Below are 21,274 nucleotides of genomic sequence, written 5' to 3'. Positions count from 1 at the left end.
TGTACTGCCTGGGATACTGTTGGGTGGACACCCAGATCAGCGATAAGTCCAAGATACCTGTAACCACTTGCTGTCCTAATGGGTAATGAATCGATAGCATACTCTTGTGAGTGTGCATGATGATATTGCAGCGTTTTTATCACAAGAGTTGCCTCTTGCTAACTAAAATGTAAATTTGCCTGCAAAAACACCATGTGCTCATAGCTAGTCATAGTCACCCCTAGCTAGTAAGGTAATAATTCAATACAGCTCAAATACCATTGTTCGTCCAATTGACCATGCACACACAATTGTATGTACAGACACACATGCAGACAAACAAACAGACACAAACTTACATTCGTTGCAGATTGTCCCTTGCCATCCAATATCGCAAGTACATTGTCCTGTACTGTGATTACACATTGCACCATTCTGACACCGACAAACCGACAAACAGCCAACACCATAGTTACCATCGGAACACTGTTGTCCACAGTCTGATCCAATGTAACCAGGAGTGCAAGTACAGCTTCCATTCATATGATTACACATGGCTCCATTCATACAAGAACAGTCTTCATTGCAGTCTTTTCCATACTTTCCTGTTGGGCATTGCATTTCACAGCTTGTCCCAACATAGCCTGGCAGACACAAACAACTGCCTGTGTCACCTAAGCAAGTTGCTCCATTCTGACAAGTACAGTTGTTGATACAGTATGGTCCCCATTTGCCTTCAGGACACGGTGTATCACAAATGTCTCCTGTATAGCCATCTGCACACTGACACAAACCGTCAATATGGTAACATGTTGCTCCATTTTGACATAAGCATTGAAACTGACAGTCTTGGCCATACTGCCCCTCAGGACACATCAAACCACAGTCAAGACCCATCCATCCAGGTGAGCAATAGCAACTTCCATTGAATATATTGCATATGGCATTATTTCGACAAGTACATGGGATCCTGCAAGACTTGCCATAGAATCCATTAAAACAAGCTAAAGCAAAAGCAAACATCAAAATTCAAGTCTGGTCATTTTGACGTCTGAATAATTAATGTATCCTTACTTTCATTGCATGAAGAACCCTGATAGCCAGCATCACAGTCGCAAAATCCCGTTGCAGGATCACAACTGCCATGGTCACAGTCGCATAACAACTGGCAATCAGAGCCATAACTGCCGTCAGGACATGGAACACACGTCCTTTGATCATCACTAAGTGTGAAGCCTGCTGCTGGACATGTGCATAGATAACCTTCTCCAGGAGGGAGATTGATACACTGTTGTCCACACTTACTGCTGGTCTGCATTATGATAGAGCAAGGGTCAGCAACTGCACATTCAGTTGGTCGTGATGGTATGACAGCATAGCTAGGGAAACAGACACATTCTGCTGTATTGTTTGCAGTTACGTGACATTCATGTTCGCAGTTGGCACTTAGGCAAGGGTCCTCTACACAACGAGATGAATCTAGAAGAACTTCGATGTATCCACTGTTGCAAAAGCATTTGTATCCACCAACTATGAAATGAACACAAAGAACAAGTTTAGTGATATGTTTAGTCAATAGCTTACACAAACTGATTTGCTAGTTTTTGGTTATTTCAGTAAAACTACTGCAACAGAGTCATATCAAGGCAGTCAACTGACAAGACAACTTACTGTAGTTTGAGCAATTTTGGTGGCATCCACCATTGTTTGTTGCACATTCGTCCACATCCAGACAAAAAAGAGGGTCCTGTGGATCAACTACATAGCCTGGCAAGCAAGAGCAGCTGAAGTTGCCAGCAGAATTAGAGCAATTATGGAAGCAGCCTCCATTGTTGACAGCACATTCATCCACATCAACACAAAGTGAAGAATTACTTGAGTCAACTGCAAATCCAGCTTTACATTCACACTGAACCTGCCCATTAACAAGACTACATAGTTGCTGACATCCTCCATTCTCTATTCCACATAGATCCCTTTGAACACATGTTCGTAAATCTCCTGATAGCTCCAAATTTAGAGGGCAGTAGCAACTGTAATTGCCGTGAATGTTGTGACAAGAATGTGAGCAAGCTCCATTGTTAACTTTACATTCGTCTTCATCAATGCATTCATTGGTGTCCATAGGATTAATAAAGTACCCATCTCTACATCCACAAATGTAGCTGCCAACTATCAGAAATAACATTACCACAATATCTTTCACACAAAACAAACAAAAAGAAATGACTAACTTGTATTGGTGCACAAGTGATCACAGCCTCCTCGATGGCCATCAGAACACTCATCACGATCTTGACATTTTGAGGAATCCAAAGGTGATATTTCATATCCAGCATTACAGTGACACGTGTAACGACCAGCTGAATAAGAAGGTACACAATTAAATATAGCAAATAAATAAATAGATAAATAAATATCAGAACCAACAAAACTTACGCAAATTAATGCACAATTGTTCACAACCTCCATTGTTGTTGCTGCATTCATCAGTTTCAATACAACCACTACTCGTTCTCATATAACCAGGAGAGCAAGCACACACAAAGCTACCAACTAAAAACAAACAATAACGGTTACCACCACTACCTATTAAATAGTAGATCATCATTACAGTTCCTACACAACTACTAAAAAACAATTTCAGTTAGCACCATCACAAAATCCATAAAAATTAGGGACATTAGAGCTAACTACTTCTGAAGATAGAAACCTTTTTTCTCAAGTCTGAAGATCCTTTAGTTCTTATGCACACTGCACAAAAATGTTACATGTGTACAATGACACACAACACTCAAAATTTTAACAATAATATGTACTAACGACCACCTATTCTCACAAAAACATTTTTTGGAATGGACAACGTTCTCCAATATTCCTCACTGTACAACCACCTGCCACACAACCCACGGCCACTAATCCAAAGTCCCGGCAGCACATAAAACCTGCTCTAAGCCACCTTAAAATACATTTTGGTCCACCAAAACATTTAAATATTGCCCCCAAAAGATGTCATCTGACTGAGTTTTGCTATTTCACACAAATTCATCTCATTGTGCAATCCTATTCATATGTAGAAGTATGCTGTTCTCTTCATGTCTTGAAAGTGGTTGACAGGTGAAAGTCATTCAGCTGTCTGAGAAAGAAATCTCAACTCTGGCAGATATCAAAAGACATTATGAGTGTAGCACTTGGAACATGCCATATACAGTACAGGATCTGGCATGTGGTTGCAAAATGATGTCTTTACTAAACGGACCACCTGTCATAAGCAACCATAATTCCAGCCCCCCCCCCCACTCCTGTGTGGTCACTTAGAACAGGCTTCTCTGTAATTGCAGGTCTACCTACATAGTGCCACACATAGATCTACACATTACGTACCATTGTTGATGCATTCTTGCTGACAACCACCATTATTAATCAGACACTCATTGACATCTACACATTTTCTTGAATCATTCTTGTCAACACTATAACCTGGCTTGCAACCACAAACAAAACTTCCCGCTACACAAGAAACAACTATCGTAGTTCCATATAAGTTCATGTAAACTGATGTAACCTGTGTTGATACAAAGCTGTTCACAATCAGTTGTATTGGAAGCACATTCGTCGATGTCAACACAAACATGACGATCATCTGGGCTTACTTCAAACCCACTTCGGCACGAGCATTCATACCCAGGAGCTAAAACAGTAAACTATTAAGTTAAAACATTCATAAAATTATAAAATAATACATTGAACCTGTAGCAAACACAATCAATATTTAATCAAATTTTCCTACCTTCGTTAGTGCAAAAATGAGCGCAACCGCCATTGCTGAAATAACACTCATTCTTGTCAATGCAACTGCTTGGATTACGAGGGTCAGGAAAAAACTCATCTCCACAAGCACATTCATAACCACCAACAGTGTTAATACACTGCTGCTCACAATTGCCATTGTTAATCTGACATTCGTCTCTGTCTACACAGTGAGTATCATTGTCTGGAACAAGGTCATAACCTACAATGATCATAAACACAACATTAAACTTGTATATTTATAGTAATTGCTAAAAGCGTACAATACTAACACGCAACAAAACATCTTTTGTAACATTTTCTTTAAGTATTTCTGTATCGCCTGACATATACTGAACCCATCCTTCCTTTTGAAGACCTTATATCATTGTAAATACGGAAAGTCAAAACTACTTCATTCAATCACAGTCTACCAAACAACGGGGGAAGTTAAGTTCGCGAGATGTCCCGGATAATCTGAACATCTGTAGGGCGTATCGATAGCTTGCATGACAACCTCGAAACATCAACGCACAGTCTAGTAAGTCTTTGACCTCAGCTCGTCTTACAAGGTAGTGTTGATAACTGATCTATTCTCTGTGTTTTTGCGTGCTTTCCAACCTTAGAGAGATCTAGATACGCTTGCAGGAAGCTGAGCACAACGGTCAAATATGACGATCGTTCACCGGTAGCTTCGACTATTTGTATTTTGCCCAACATATAGAGCGGAGCGAATCCAATCTACTTGGTTCTTGGATGTGCCTGCACTATTGCTTTCTGCAGAACTTCTTGTCAAGGTGGAATCTTCTCTTGTTTGGAGATGCAGGACGAGGTCAAAGTGACGATGATCATGGCGGTTTCCGGTCATTTTGACTCGCGATGTAGTCGTACAAGGTCAGAGTTATTGGCATTTGTTGTAAAGCATGTGCAAGACTGTCGTTAGCACATACATTTTGATGAGGAATCGGTTGCGTTGGGCCTTGCTGGGTATGAGTTTTCGTGGGCTGATAATACGTACTTTGTTGTTAGCCGTCAAAGTAAGCGACATTCTTTTGCTCCCTACATTTTGCCCAACTGATTTTCGTCTCTTTATCTGCATGAACGCAGAGTAGAAGAGTTGCTTCGGTCGCGTGTGCACTTCCCTAAGCCATCAGGTCCCGCCAGCACCATGCAAACTACCGCCGTATCAAGGCTATCGAGCAGGACTCATGACAGATGGCAGCCAGATTTGGGTGTAACTTGTGGTGTCAGGGCAGTGCTGCTACGCGCCATCTAGATATTGCATGTGTTTTCGTGAATTAGTGGACAATCATTCAGACAATATGTGTAACATACGTGTAGAGGCTCTAACTTGAAGATGTTTAGCCGTGTAATGTGTACACTGCAGTAATACACGTAATACACATGGTGAATTCAAAGCAGTACATGCATGTGTACAGTATTGTGGTATACAGTGTGTAACACCATAGTAATTACGTAATTAAGTGTATTGCTACGTTACATGAAAATAGTAACTCTTAATTAACTAAAGCTGTGTAGGAATATGGTTCAAAATGTCTGAAAAAATAATTTGGCTCATTCCTACTAGCAGTGTTCTCAGATCTCTCTCTCTCTCTGTGTACGTAGGTGAAGCTACAATGGTCAAGAAGTGCTTCTTATTGTCACTGGGTGCTAACTGGCAGCTTTCCCTGCTCTCACACAGATCAATCTCTCTCCTATGCTATGGGCATCTGCATGCTGTAATTACAATTGCGTATCGTACTAGTTTGTTGCAATAGCGGTTTGCGCATAACGTACATGTCTTAGAAATATTCAAGCACAGTAACTGATGTACGTAGCTAGTCTAGGCAGTACGTACGTACCATCGACATCCATGTTTGTATGACTGGTTAAATACCTTTAGCGCAGAACCCTTGGTATCTCTGGAAGCAGTTGGTACAGAGTCTTTGCACTTACACATTGCAATACTTCTGTGAGGAAGTCTTGTATGTGTCCCCTTCTTGAGTTTGCGGCATAAGAGGCAGTAACAACTGGGGCCCCATGTGCCGATCAGATACTGAGGGCTTCTGTTCAACTGAAGCTACAATGTGGGGCAAAGCTCTGTCATGATAGGAATACGTGTGCGTGGTTGAACCTGAGATAGCTCTGTTATATGGGTCGCACTGTATGAGTATACGGGACCTGTTCGAACATAAATTCTATGGTTGTTTGGTAGACTGATCATAGCAGCTAAGTTTAGCCACCAGTCAGTCAAACAACAAAAGATACAAAGGACAGTGTCTGATAGACAGACTGTCCATTTACATGAAAGTATTGTGCACAAATAGACAAATGCATGGTTATCCTAAAGCCTGGTTCACGTTAGCAACGCTTTGACACAAGATATAGAACGAGTTCTATTTCTTGCCTCCGATTTTTGCATCTTGCATTCATGCACACATTGAAATCAATATGTAACAATAGCACACGAAGCAACCAAAACTCTCGTAGAACGTGTGAGGAGCTACCACTGTCTGTGGGATGTACAACATCCTCTTTACAATAACGAAGCAAAGCGCTTCTTCTTCAAACATCATAGCGAAATAGTTTCGTGCTGCAAAGGGGGAGGGGCTGGCTACTTGAGACTAGTAGCGGAAGCCATAAGTAAATACGTCATCGATGAAGATGCATGGGCTAACTACACAAACGCAGAAAATAATGTCAAATGTCAAATGTTTTTTGGACGCAAGGAATGAAGACGCAAGACTGTGTATTTCTTAATGTGAACTCCCTAAGGTATAACCCCTACGCATTTCTAAGTTGGGCCTCGGAGTTTTCGACCATGGTGACCGTACCCCTTGGCACTTGGCCATAGCATCTAAGGGCAGTAACTTTGGCGCAGCTTTGAGACTGGACGTAAAGTCCACAAGTACTCGAATACTACATGATGTTCTTTGCCAAAGCTAGAAGTCTGCCAAATCCAGAAGTCTGTCCATCCCAGTCAAAGACCAGGCACTCATTTCTACTCCTGAGTTGAGAAAGGCAATTGTGTGTGAGTTTCTTGGCCAGGAAAATTATGCCTGTGTTCATCCCGCATTCGAACTTGTGACCTAATAGTCCCAAATGTCTATACTCACCGTATAGGACTAGCTCATGATTGAGCTACACCCCCACCACACACCCACACAAACACCCACCACACACCCACACAAACACCCACCACCACCCACACATACACCCACCACCACCCACACATACCCACACCCACCCACACGCATAAATTTGTGAAATGTTAGGAAGATACCAAACGTATTTCACATTAGCCAAATCTCTAAACGAAGCACTTACCAATAAAGCAGTCACACAAAACAGAACCAAACAGATCAAAGCAAAGGTGTTCACACCCACCATTGTTTGTCACGCATGGACCAGCTGGAAGTGCTATACAAAAGATTAGTGTCACTATCTACTGATGAAATAAAACAGCAACCATTCTTACGTCCACAATTAAATTGATTAATCAGTTGTTCGTTGTTCTGGCAGTAGCATATACTAACGTTACCAATTCTGTTTTGACAAAAATCAGAGCATCCTCCATTGTTCAACTGACACTCATCAATATCTACTCAATCATGGCAATCAATAAAGAAATACTACATTGTTCATTAACAGCCATAAATACCATCACAAGATCTGCTGTCTTTGGAATTTAGTAAGAATCCATCTGGACACTTACAAGAAAAGCTTCCAGGCAAATTTACACACCGGTAGACACAAGGCTTTTGCAAACACTCATCGATATCATTACACTGTCGGCCATCAGATGCCAGCGTATATCCACCAATACATGAACATTGATAACCTCCAACAAGATTTTCACAAGTGCCATTACAGCCATGTGTACCAAGAACACATTCATTCACATCTGAAACACAATAATATAATAGTTACAAAGAGTTACAAAGAGTTACAGAATACAAATATTGCTAAGGTCTACAGCTTTCATAAACCTTACAAAGAAAGCATAAATAGACAACAATCACATCTAACTTAGTAGCAGCTTCAACTTTGCTGCAAACTTAAGTAAGAAATCCAAGCTGCTGCTCCAGTTAGAAAAATTATGCAAAATAGCATAATGGCAGGACCTGTCAACTACATTGTGTACAACTATATCAATGACATAACATGTTTCAGATAACAAGTGCCCAGCAAACAAAACATCATCAAATCTACAGTAGTTTGACAGATCAATGTAGCTCAAACTAGGTCATCAAGAGGGTCTCTTAGCATTTAGTTTCAGCAGCAAACACACATGTCAGTGCCAGTGTTTTTCAATTCTGTTTACTTAATAGGAAAGACTCAACTGGACCTTGTAGGTATGTACATTCACATTATCAAATATTTATTGCATTGCACAACATACCTTGTTCACAAGTTGGACCAGTCCAGCCAGCAGCACAAGTGCATGAGCCATCAACATGATCACACTGACCATGATTTTGGCAAAGGCACACAAACTTGCAGTCCACACCGAATGTATTTGCTGGGCAGGCTGTGTAAATAGACAAACACTAACTACAGCGGCATAAGTAGCACAGCATTTCATGTCACTTTGTTCACAACGTTCTCCAATAAATCCAGCAGGACATGTACAGCTGCCATCCACATGATGACAAGTGCCTCCATTCTGGCAAACACATACTGACCCACAGTTGAGACCATACGTGCCGGTTGGACATTCTATTGCCATACATTCACTACAACACGAGCCACGAAAATATGTACAACAATAACTCTCACTTTGATCACAGATTCTTCCTTCATATCCAGCAGAGCAAGTACAATTACCAGACACATGGTCACAGTCTGCTCCATTTTTGCACTCACACATCTCGGCACAATTACGTCCAAAGTAGCCAAGTGGACAAGCTACAAAATAAAGCAGACAGTAAGTTAACACACAGCAGCATGAAGCAACTGCATTTCACTACAAAAACATCGACGTTAATCTCATGTCTGTCTGAAAATCATGGTATAATATGGTGTCTGTATTCAACCTTCAGGTAGCTATATGTCACTGCTTGTCCACTTACTCTGACTACAGTGTACTCCACGATAACCATGACTGCAAGTGCAACTTCCATCAGTTGCATCACAAATTGCTCCATTCTGACACAGGCACTGCTCCTTGCAGAACTCTCCAAATGTCCGTGGTAAACAACTATCATTGCATATCACTCCCATATAGCCTGCTGGACATGAGCACGATCCACTAATGTGCGAGCAAGCAGCTCCATTCTGACACTGACAAGTCTCAGCACAATCTTGACCAAAGAAACCAGTCGTGCATTCTACAAACCAAAAATTAGAACTACCACAATCTTTCACAACAGCTCAAACATTGTCTAGCCTCACCATTTCCACATAACTTTCCTTGATATCCAGGAGTGCAAGTACATTGACCAGTTACATGGTCACAGTCGGCACCATTCTGACAACTACATGTGCCACTGCAGTCATCACCATACTTTCCAGATGAACATTCTGTAGCACATACAAACAAAACTTGGTTAGTCATGCAAGACATCACACAAATCATTATTGCAAAAAGACTTATACGACTTGAAAGCATTCAGTAATTACCATTTTCACAGTCATTTCCCTCATACCCAGCTGCACAGTCACAATTTCCATTTTTCTTGTCACAGACTGCTCCGTTTTGGCAAGTGCAGTTTTGCTTACAATCCACTCCATACGTTCCCTCCAAACAAGCTACAAAACACATACAAGTTAAGTACGCTGTACACTTCATTTCGTGACAAACACAACCACCAAATCAAATAAACAAGTTTATGTAGAGAAAAACATACAAACTCAAGCCCTTGTACTACATGTGCCATAAATAAGCACAAAACAATACCAAAATAGAAACAAAGAAACAAAAACAAGAACTGAGATAAGAAATTTACCTTTATCACACACTCTTCCTGTAAATCCAGCTGTGCAAGTGCAACGACCATCAACAATGCTACAGGAAGCTTGATTCTGACACTCGCAGTTACTATTGCAGTCAATCCCATATTTGCCAGCTTGGCACTGATCTTGGCAGTACCGACCAGTGTAGCCAGCTGGACAGTCACAGCTACCATCCACATGATGGCACATGCCACCATTAACACACTCACATGGCCGAGTGCAACTTTGACCATAAAATCCAGTTGGACAAGCTGAAAACCAAAAAAGAAGTCTCACACTTGCTAACACATTACAAACTTTTCCCTAACCATTTGAACATGTAAGACCAATGTATCCAGCTGTACAAGTACAACTTCCATTGACATGGTGGCAACTGGCGTTGTTTTGACATTGGCAAATAGAAGTGCAGTCTTGGCCAAACTTTCCAACAAGACACACTGAACAACAAAAAATCCTCAAAATCCAATAGAGTACATAGATACATAGTAACAAAAAACAATAAATACAATTAGGCAAAAATGTAATACATGATCGTTACAAAGCAGTTACAAAGTAGATGTAATGTAAGACAACCAATGGAAAGGAATCTCATTAGCTTATTGAACTCATACTGTTGACTGCTCAATCCTTTGTCTGCTGCAAGTCACCAGAATGATCAATAGGTTTGTAGTCTGTGTTAGCTTACTATCTCAGACTTAATTAATCCACAAAACTGTCAAGAGCACAAAAAGCACATGCAGCTTGTGTGAACTATAAACATAAACCTCGATACAGTAAGGTGTGCCACTTTAAACAATAGAGTATTGCTGGCCAGCATTTCATACGTCTGACAGCTCAACAGTAACAGGAGCAATATATGGTTCAGTCTCAGAAGCTCGAATTATCATCACGTAGTTTCTGTTGATGTTTATTGCCAAAAAGGCATAATAATAAACTAGTAATGTGCACAGCAATAGACAATAAATTGGCATGACCTATAGAGAGAATTTATAATTGATCATTGCATCATCTGTCATCATAACCTTGCACAATCAAATCTTTGCAAGCAATCTAGCCACGTATATCTGCTCAAATACCTTAATACTACACAAATGATGTTTCAGATCATTCGTACACTTCAATGTGTTGTCACCAAAATTCAATATTTCCACACATACTGGTGTAAGCACACTGCTATGCATATACGCGTTGTACATGCTATGCAACGTTTCCTAAATGAATTAAAATCACACGTTCTCCTTTTTTTACAAAAAAATTCCTACTGGGTCAATCAGTAAAAACACAAGCAGATGACACGTCCTGTTTATAATGTATTTTCTGCACTTTAATTGTCAAACAAAAATTCAAACACTTACTTGCATCACAAGTGGTTCCTCTATATCCAGGTGCACACGTGCATGCTCCAGTTACATGGTCACATGTTGCCCCATTCATACACTGACACATCTCCTTACAGTCTTTCCCATATGTTCCAATGCACGGCTGGTCACACAATACACCACGCCAGCCATTGTCACATGAACAAGATCCATCAATGTGATCACACTTTCCATTCACACACTGACAAGTTTCAGAGCACTGCAGCCCATAAGAACCAGCTGGACAAGCTACAAATACAAACACCAGTTCATAAGTAGAGCTAAACACACAAACATAACATTAATAATGACTTGTGATTTACAAACTGGAATGCAAATTGAAATGCTGCTTAACATGAGCAGTAAACAGTACACAAATGGTCCACAGTAAGATTGACTATAATTGCAAGCTGGGTATTCGACAGACAACATGAGTTACATTATTAATTGTAATATGCAGACTGTTTTATGTTCAAGTGCTGTTATGAGTTATAATACGACCTCTGAGGCTCACACAGATTCTCTACTGTAGTACAACAATCAATCTACAACAAACTCACGTTCTTGACAATCTCTCCCTCTCCATCCTTCAGTACATGTGCATGACCCATTTCTGTGATTACAATCAGCTCCATTCTGACACGTACAGTTGCTCTTGCAGTTTTGCCCATAGAAACCATCAGGACACTCTATGACAACCAATACACATGACCTCACAAGACATGTGAACCACATCACTTATACCTACCATTTTCACAATGTACTCCAACGTATCCTTGCGAACATGTACACTTGCCTGTTACGTGATCACATGCTGCACCGTTTTGACATTGACACCTTTGCCCGCAACCGAGTCCGTATAAACTAGTTGTGCACATATCACCGCAATGAACTCCACGATATCCAGCAGTGCAAGTGCAGAGTCCATTAGATTTGTTACATAAGGCTTCATTCTGACATAAACAGCTCATACTGCACTCCTTTCCATAAAAACCTCCCATGCATACATCTTCACAGTTTGGTCCAGTAAATCCATTAGGACAGTCACAATCTCCAGAGACAGGATCACACACACCTCCATTGACACAAGTACAGTTAAATTTGCAATCTGCACCATGCGTTCCAGCTTTACACTTAGTAGAGCATGTAGGACCAGTGAATCCAGCAGTGCAGTTGCATGCTCCAGTTTTAGCATTACACGCTGCTCCATTTTCACAAGTGCATGCTGATGTACATCCAGGACCAAAGAAAGTAGAGTTACAACCTGCACACATTGATAAGCAACAAACATAAACACAAAGTGAGAAAATAAATGCTTACCCGTGTTGCAGTTTGATCCTTCAAAACCGGCATGACACCTGCAGTGTCCTGTAATATGATCACAGTCACCGTTGAAACAATCACAAGCTTTGGTACAACCATCCCCATAAAATCGTGGACCACACTGTTGACTACAGTTGTTCCCTTGATACCCAGGAGTGCAAGTGCAAGCACCATCTACATGATGACAACTCGCTCCATTCTGACAATTGCAAGGTAATGCACAGCCGTCACCATAAAAGTTGTCACGACATTCTGATGAACAGTCAATGTCAATATACCCAGGTGTGCAAGTACACGTGCCATCAACATGATGACAGTCCGCCATATTTTTGCATTGACAATTCTGATTGCAATTCTGACCATAAAATCCTTCTGCGCATTCTAAAATAATTAATTAAGAATTATCAAGTTGTGTAATGTCAAACAGATGCTACACACATTACCATTTTCACAAAGCTGTCCACGATATCCAGGTGCACATGTACAGCCGCCAGTTACATGGTTACAGCGTGCACCATTCTGACACTGACAGATCTCACCACAATAGTAACCAAATGTACCACTGGGGCACTCTGTAACATAAAAGACAATCAGCAATTACAAAAGTAAACAACTCTACACTATTAATAAGTTCTCTGCTCTTAGAATTATGCATAAACACTATGCATAGGTTAGAATTATGCATAAACATTACAATAAGCAATTTGCGATGTAGAACACTTCGGCGAATGCCTAAACTGCTATGCAGATACGTACAGGCAACGTTACACGCAGCGTACAAACACCAAGCATTTCAGATTTTTGCCTTTCTTCTACTGATCATGATAACAACACCAGAAACAGCATAACAACAGCAGTACCGTGTAGAGCATATGAACAGATGGACAGGCAGACAGCTAAATAAACGAACAAGGAGAACCGTTCTATCATAATATGCGCATGTGCAACACTACTCGTGACAGCAGATACCCAACAAAGCAGAGGCAAAACGAAGAGAAACAGAAACAAGCAAAATTTAAACGAGCTCGTAAATAGGAAATTAGGTAATCTTGAAAGCCCTCCGATAATTAGCTAGATCCGCTCGTCTAGTTAGTCATCATGATGGCCGGGTACCGGTCTCTTCAGCATCATGATCACGTCATTTTGATCAAGCTCATCTGCCATTGCCAGTGACTTGCGAATTACTGTGTAGACCATGTCCAGCTTAGTAGGGGCTTCGTTTACTACAGGACAATATCCTACTACTGAACGACAAGGAACATCTCTAGATACAGCACTATTGAAATCTGTCCATGAAGGCACCAGTTGGCTTTCTTGAGATGTACCAAACGCGGTTTCAATCTCTTCCTCTGTTGCTAATCGGCAAAGAATCCAAGTCATGTCGTGGCGCATCGATTCTGCAATGTGAGTCGACAAACAGTGAGCACTATCCAGTGCCGCGATATCTATCTCAGTCGAAGTAGGGCCTATTCTTCGACCCGCATTGTAGTGATCAAGCTCCACAGGCGAAGGGTGCAGTGTACGCTCCCTAGTAGGCTTTGATGGCCCTTTTGGCAACGGTATGGCTACGTCGCAATTGCGAGAAGATCATTGTATAACTATTCCATTAGTGCAATGGGTGGTTCCAGCTCCGGTACGTGTCTCTTCCATGATATCATTTTGTCCCAACAAAACACAGCTGGGACATTTGGGATGATATTTGAAGAGAGTTGGGAGTTTCTTGACAACTTATTTTGTGCAATAGCTGTTTCCAGCCGCTGAAGCTGAGATACGCTAATAGCATGGCCAAAACGATTTAGTAGTTGTACAAGCTGAGTGCTGCCAGTCAAATGATGAACAGTGACTGGCAAAGGCAGGTGTTTCGGTGGCTTAACTCTTCCATTCGTAAAGCAAAAATAATATCTTGAGCTATGGACAATATACGGCGTTTATGGTAAGGTGAAGTAACAGTGAGATGAGAAGAGAAAGCACATGATAATTCATTTTCACTCTCTTCAGGACCTAGAAAAATGTCAACAAATGGACCTTAGATGAAAGCATCAACCTACGGAGTCAGTGCTTACCTATGACAAGCCAAGCAAGAAAGTTGAACAAGGCGGCAGGAACCGATCAAACGACGTCCGAATTTTCGAGATCTAGTGGTCCTGGTGGCCATGGACTAGAGGGGATATCTAACATGACGTTCCTCAGACAGGCGGCTGTGTGGAACGCACCCGCAACATCTGTTTGCAAATCTCTTGGCGCAGTACAATCTATATCAATATCTGCAGCTGAAGAATCATCTTCATCCTCTGTTTGAGAAAGACGCATATCGTAAAACTCTATAAGGCGAGCACGGGAGATGTCAGAAGCATACACAAGAAAGCCACCAGACTTGATTTTGCGATGGCTAGACTTCCCAAACTCTAACCGGTCACCAAAATGGTTCTCGAGACGACGCTTTAACCTTTCACTACGGTACTGACCAGGTTGGATATCTGAATCCAAATCCATCAAAGTACGCTCATACATCAACCTCACACCCGACAGACTTATTACTCCATGGTGATGGATGATTTGCTCTTCAACAACCTCAGCAAGACTAGTGAAAGCTACGCATAAATGGTGCCCTTGTCACCTTGTTCTGCTACACCTGATGCAACTTTCTGTGCTGCAGTCAGTTTCTTCTTATGGGTGTATTCTGAGTAGCAGGATCGGTGGTACTGAATTTCCAAAGCAACAAAGTCTTTAGAGACACGAGTTAGAAGCAGCATGTCCTCGTCGTTGTAAATTTCTGCAGATCTATGTATTGCTTCGGCAGCTTCCTTAGTCATGCATCTACTTAACTTTCCTACCTTTCTGCGTTTGCCAGTATTGTCTCCAACCTTTTTGTCGACAGCCTTACAGAAGAGACATTTCCCCGTAAACCCTCTTGCTGCTGCCGCTGCTGCTGCTGCTGCGGTACTTCTACTGCTTCTGGGCGGAGCTGTGGGTGGAGCTGCAGAGGTCTGGTCACTAGACAGATCTGCTGCTATGTTCGAGCTTGTAAACACTACTACAAAACGCAGGGTTCATAGAACTTAAATCAGACTGACCTAATCTTCGCTCAGAAACTCTAGCCAGATGAAACTTCGAAGTACAGGTTTGGTAACATCGACGGTGGAACACGCCACGTGGCTCGCTCGCATTCAAACCAGCCATTCTAGAATCACCGCGTAAACTTGTTGTGTGAAGAAAAGTCCTCCAAGATACAAGGGAAAACTCGATCAACTCTTGGTCTTGTGGACATGATTTACCTGGCAGGTTGCACAGACATACACTGAAATCTAGTGCAGGGTGCTTCATAGGCAAGGTAAAACCATCTAAAGTGTACTGCTGGTATTCCGTGTCTAAACTAGCTAAGTCTCAATCTTCAAAGTCTTCGTAAACACTCTCCATTGCCTTCAGCAGCTCTTCCGCATTAGGAAAACCCCAGATGTTGCGTCGTCACGAAGTTACTACGCATGCGTAGCAACCGGCCACTTTCTGTCGTCAAATTGGACAACTTGTGACCTTTTTTCATGTTGCAACATTCAAAATTCTATTTCTATGCTTATTTTCATTTGATCTAAGGTGATAAACCTTTGTTGGATGAGGAAGGAAACGTAACTCTGCTTTTACAGAACTTTTCCTAGGCTGGCCCATAGACTAGAATAAATGTCACCTACTCAAAATGTGCCAAGTATGGAAGTTGACTCGCTATGCATGGTCATGTAAACTGGGTACTACTATTTATTCATTGCTCTCAGTTTATTAGGTTTTGTTGGTTACATCTTAAGTAAACCTACTGACAAGTTTCTGGGATCTCCTTGTTCGATACAGAGCCTTCATCAGTCAGTGCCCTACTGTAACCTTATGAACATGAAAATCTACAGTTTTAGAGGTAGTGAAATCGTCCTAACACGTGCAATCAATAGCTGATATGTAGACATATGAATGTTACAAAAGAGTATATTCTGAAAATGTAAGACTATCAGTTGATACAGCAGAAGAACACAACACACACAGACACACAGACACAGACACAGACACACACACACACACAACACAGTCACGTACTAGTGTCGCAGGTTGTTCCCATCCATCCATCTTTGCAAGTACAGGAACCATTGACATGGTTACACAACGCACCATTCATGCACAAGCAGTCCTGGTTACAGTTCTGGCCGTATTTACCAGATGGACATTCTACAAACAATGCAATGTTGTCACAGGGTAACAGATACAGTCAAGTAAGTGAATACTTTGAGAGCAGTCAACAGCTGTGTATCCAGGTGTACACGTGCATCCGCCAGTGATGTGGTTGCAAGCAGCACCATTCTTACAGGAACAAGTCTGAGAGCAATCACCACCAAACATAGGATACAAACAAGGCATAGAACAGTCAGCTCCACGCCAGCCTGGAGCACATGAACACGCCCCATCAATATGGTTGCATGTTGCTCCATTTTGACAGTCACATGTTTGAGAGCAATTTGAGCCATATCTGTTAGCTGGACAAGGCTGTAAGCAGTCGTCACCTCCCCAGCCAGCAGAGCAAAGACACTGTCCAGTTCTTGAATCACAAGTTGCTCCATTGTGACAAGTACATGTCCCTCCACAGAGATAACCAAACGTAGTAGATGAGCATGCTGCAAACAGAACACAAACAAATAAGTTCAGTTCACTAGAAACAAATACTCACTAGGAAAGTCACTCAAGCACTCAAATATATTATTCAGTTCTAAACTAAGCATCTTCTCAAATGAAGAAACTTCAAGGCTTTACTGCACAGTGACTTTCCTGCTGATCGATTTTGCTTACGATTCTGGCAGTTGTTGCCGTTGAAGCCTGGTTTGCATGTACAGGTACCATTCCCTTTGTCACAGTCTGCTCCATTCTTGCAAGTACACTTCTTCTGACAGTCTCCATAAAATCCCTCTTTACATTCTACAAAATGGGCAAAATCATCACAGAATGCAAACAGCAACAATATCAACAAGCTACCTTCAGAGCAATTAGCATTCATAAAACCCGGAATGCAAGCACAATCTCCTGTGACATCATCACACTCGGCTCCATTCTCACATGTGCATGTCTTGCTACATCCATCTCCGTAGTGGATACTGTCACATGCTGCAAAAAAAGTCATAAAACATCAATTTTAGCTATAGCAACAAATTGTACATTCGTATCTTGACAGGAAGGAATCAGCTACATTATGTAAATCACTTACGATCACTGCAATATGTCCCAACATATCCGGGCTGACAGGAACAACTGCCATCCACATGATGACATACACCACCATTTTGACATTGACAAGGATTACCACACCCTGGACCCCAGCTGCTGTCACATGGCTGATCACAACGATTTCCTTGGTAGCCGTCACTGCATTTACAAGTTCCGAACACATGATCACAACTTATGCTGTTCACACAATCACAGAGACTACCACAACCATCACCATAGCGACCATTAGGACAAGCTAAACAGGGAACAGTATGTACAATTAGATATCTTGTTTCAATAGAGAAACAGCAACAGAATGAAATACTTTACTCCACCAATGTTGAGTTTGCTCAAATATAATTACTAAATGTGTTTTACCAACCCTATCATACCATCATGCACACAAATAAAACAAATATCATATTTCTCAAAGAAATTGTATGAAGTACATTCATAAAGGGTAGACAAATTGACCTAAAGCTGATGGCATAAACAATTATGTGTGGCTGTGGCTGCATAACTCTATACACTGACTGCCCATTTGACTTACGTATGTCACAGCATGTTCCAATGTATCCAGTGTCACAGGTGCACAAACCATCAACAGGAGAGCAACCACCATTGGTGCAGCAGCAAGTCTTAGAGCAGTTTAGTCCATGTTTTCCAGTAGGACATGCTACAACAAACAGTAGTCAGCAAATAACACAGAAACAAACAGTAAGTGCTGCTGGCTTATGCTTACAAACACTTCCTTACCTAATCAATTCAACACATAATCTTATTTCGTATAAAATATAAATACATGATATCTACACTTTCCACACAGTCTCATGAAAGGCAATAGCCAACAAAGCCATACAATTGTAAAAAAGCTAAGGTTATCCATAATACCCTGAGCTACCATCTTTCCTTGTCTAAACATTGCCCCCAAATAACCTTTGCCTGTGAATAAGCACCGCGTTATCAGAAATTCTGAAAGGATACCTATTGTAGTTTGTATATTGATGAGCAAAAGTACTGTATTGGTATTTGTTTAGGTAGGCATGAAAGTAGAAGAAAACATTGAGTAAAATGTGCCAGATGCTAAAAGCAATAAACATCACCCCAAACAAACGCCATACCCTTACGAAGGCTGAAAGCAATAAACGCGGTAGCATTTAAATTAGGAAATATGGTATACTATACTCACAATGTTCATACACTAAATTTGTTGACATTTCTAGACTTTGAAAATCACCAAAATAGACTTGAGTAGTTGAACACCGCAACTAACCTTCGCAAGTTTTTCCATCAGCAGCCAGCTGCTCTCCAGCATAACACGAGCAGACAGCAACTGTTCCTCCTCTGCCACTTGTACATATGTCTGAACAGCCTCCATTGTTCATAGCACATGGATCTGGTGCAGCAGTTGTAGGTGGAGGGGATGTCGTAGGTTCAGGAGATTTAATCTCAGTTGTGATCATAAAAGTAACACAAAACTGAACAGATCCCGTCACAGAAGTGCATTGGGCCGTTAGAACAATAACTTTGCCCTCAACTTCTCGCCAAGACCTCAAGTCATCAACATTTTGACCTCGAATGCTACAAGAATATGCATGAAGTCAGAATTTATGTCAGAATTAAAGTTCAAACAACTCAATAGATTATGTCACATCACAACAATTACGCACAAATCCAAGCAACAAGTACAGACATTTTTTAGTCAACTGCATTCCTTCAAATCCACACTATGAGAATCTAGCAGTCGTACTTATTTTCTGAGACATAGACAATATCATTGGGAACTGCTGTCCCAAGACAAGTGCTGGCGTCTTGGTATTCAGTTTTTACTGTCGTACAAGAGCTCACATCTATACAGACAAAAGTGTCATACTGAAAACCACCTACTATAGATATGTGATGTAGACAAGTACCTTGACCAAGATATTGAATAACATTAGCTGCTCTGTTCAAGAAACCACCCTGCCTTTGTGGAATCTCAAACGTTGGAGAGATTGCTACAAAGAACAACATTTAAACATTTTCACAACTGAAACTAACAACAGCTTCACTACACACATTTGATTGCCCATCACATTCACTCACAGGCCAGTAACTGCTCTTTGAAACAATGTACACAACATGCAGTCTAATCTTGCATGCATAAAACTCAATTTACATGACGATTTGAGATCAACTAAATCTATTAATTAGCAACAAATATTTACATTAACTTGCTTAGTGGTGCAGACATAGTCTTTAGTACAGCAACAGCCATACTATTGTGTTATGGCAGAAGCATAAACTCTTGCAAGCAAGGCTACTCATGCCACAAATCTCCATTTTCAAGTACAGCTATATACCTACAATATGCCAGAGCCCAAAGGTCACTGAAATGCATTAAACAGCATATATAGCCATTAATATAATATCGTTCAATTAATAAAACGTCCACATTACAACACAAAGCAAGATAAAAAAGCAACGTCACGACAGAATACTAACCCAGTCCTTTGAAAGCTCCATTGCACGTCACAGAACAGTCTGGCGGTGTTGGTGGTGGTGGTGTGGGTAAAGCTTGACATGTCTTGTTGTCTGGTTGCAGCTCGTATCCATCAGGACATTCACATTCATATGAGTTTTGCAGTGGTTTGCAAATGTGGCTGCATCCACCACTGTTGAGAAGACAACTTCTGAACGCTACAAAACAAATGTTTGCTAATTTCTATGCCAACAATAACATGGCAGCAAGCACACTGTCTGGAAAACAGTTTTCAAAAATGGTACTCAATGCTGACTGGCTCTAGTAACAGCAAATTGTACCGATGTACTCAATGTGCAAACATATTATTAAAGAAAAATGTTGCAATGACGCAAATTTCTAAAAAAATATTTTATAAGTAAAATTGTTACCTCGATTTGGCTGTCTGTATGGATGGACGACCTGCAGTGCAGTAGGACGGTAGAAATATGCAGATATAGCCACATCATCTCGAGGAGCTGTCACTCGTTTTGGTGCCCTTCGGATGAATCTTGCTGTCCAATCTGTATACCACACATATTCCTCAAACTCACAAATACCACGCACATTTCCAGCTAAGCTTCCATTGCGGAGCAACTGCAACACAAACAAAAAATAATAACTACAAAGTGTGTGTATAGAATTCAAAAATAATACAAGTTATGTCATTTTACAAAGTGACCGAAAGCTAGTAGATTAATTCTGCCAGATTATCCACATCTCACCAGTCAAGAAGACTGATGCTACAAATGTATTACTGTGTAAGTGTTATTACGTCTATACAGTGCCACAAGAAAGACAAAACTTCTCAAATGTCTCAATATACTACAGGTTACACACCATCTACGCACCCACATCCCTGCAGAACCTTGCAAATTCACACTGTAAGCAAACAGGTGATAACATCTTCAAACTGCTAATATCATTTCTTGCCATAATTGAGGCATAAATATACAATTGTTTTCATCATTGCTTGAAAAGTGTAAGCAAGCGTCTCTAATCCTTATCATCTGACTTACACACACAGCACCACTCTTGAGACTGACTTCTAACTGTCATTGCCACAACTCAAGCCATTTGTAAATTTTACATCATTTAAGAAATACTTAATTTTCATAGTTTGTAATTATTATTGACC

The 21,274-nt window shown here is 41.0% G+C and overlaps 1 protein-coding gene across 1 annotated transcript in view; it reads right to left on the bottom strand.

Moving 5' to 3' along the window:
• LOC134181462 (uncharacterized) overlaps positions 1–21,274 on the bottom strand; it is a 33,678-nt gene that overhangs the window by 3,274 nt on the left and 9,130 nt on the right. The window contains exons 19-53 of the mRNA XM_062648735.1: positions 20,529–20,733; positions 20,121–20,315; positions 19,550–19,633; positions 19,387–19,486; positions 18,910–19,217; positions 18,187–18,312; positions 17,638–17,892; positions 17,409–17,537; positions 17,226–17,351; positions 16,667–17,053; positions 16,482–16,610; positions 12,848–12,976; positions 12,402–12,785; positions 11,830–12,345; positions 11,642–11,770; positions 11,079–11,330; positions 10,032–10,160; positions 9,717–9,974; positions 9,391–9,519; positions 9,163–9,291; positions 8,841–9,098; positions 8,548–8,676; positions 8,359–8,487; positions 8,171–8,299; positions 7,430–7,672; positions 7,247–7,369; positions 7,096–7,188; positions 3,770–3,991; positions 3,545–3,670; positions 3,364–3,489; positions 2,419–2,535; positions 2,214–2,342; positions 1,651–2,151; positions 1,054–1,509; positions 339–983 (exon numbers count right to left, since the gene is read on the bottom strand). Coding sequence (XP_062504719.1) covers positions 339–983; positions 1,054–1,509; positions 1,651–2,151; positions 2,214–2,342; positions 2,419–2,535; positions 3,364–3,489; positions 3,545–3,670; positions 3,770–3,991; positions 7,096–7,188; positions 7,247–7,369; positions 7,430–7,672; positions 8,171–8,299; positions 8,359–8,487; positions 8,548–8,676; positions 8,841–9,098; positions 9,163–9,291; positions 9,391–9,519; positions 9,717–9,974; positions 10,032–10,160; positions 11,079–11,330; positions 11,642–11,770; positions 11,830–12,345; positions 12,402–12,785; positions 12,848–12,976; positions 16,482–16,610; positions 16,667–17,053; positions 17,226–17,351; positions 17,409–17,537; positions 17,638–17,892; positions 18,187–18,312; positions 18,910–19,217; positions 19,387–19,486; positions 19,550–19,633; positions 20,121–20,315; positions 20,529–20,733 — 7,525 coding nt within the window. The remainder of the gene's footprint in view (positions 1–338; positions 984–1,053; positions 1,510–1,650; positions 2,152–2,213; positions 2,343–2,418; positions 2,536–3,363; positions 3,490–3,544; positions 3,671–3,769; positions 3,992–7,095; positions 7,189–7,246; positions 7,370–7,429; positions 7,673–8,170; positions 8,300–8,358; positions 8,488–8,547; positions 8,677–8,840; positions 9,099–9,162; positions 9,292–9,390; positions 9,520–9,716; positions 9,975–10,031; positions 10,161–11,078; positions 11,331–11,641; positions 11,771–11,829; positions 12,346–12,401; positions 12,786–12,847; positions 12,977–16,481; positions 16,611–16,666; positions 17,054–17,225; positions 17,352–17,408; positions 17,538–17,637; positions 17,893–18,186; positions 18,313–18,909; positions 19,218–19,386; positions 19,487–19,549; positions 19,634–20,120; positions 20,316–20,528; positions 20,734–21,274) is intronic.

This window comes from Corticium candelabrum, chromosome 6 (genome assembly GCF_963422355.1).
Source record: "Corticium candelabrum chromosome 6, ooCorCand1.1, whole genome shotgun sequence".
In the NCBI taxonomy this organism is placed as follows: Eukaryota; Metazoa; Porifera; class Homoscleromorpha; order Homosclerophorida; family Plakinidae; genus Corticium; species Corticium candelabrum.
The sequence above is the reverse complement of the archived record's forward strand: the minus strand, read 5'-3'. Positions and strand labels throughout refer to the sequence as shown.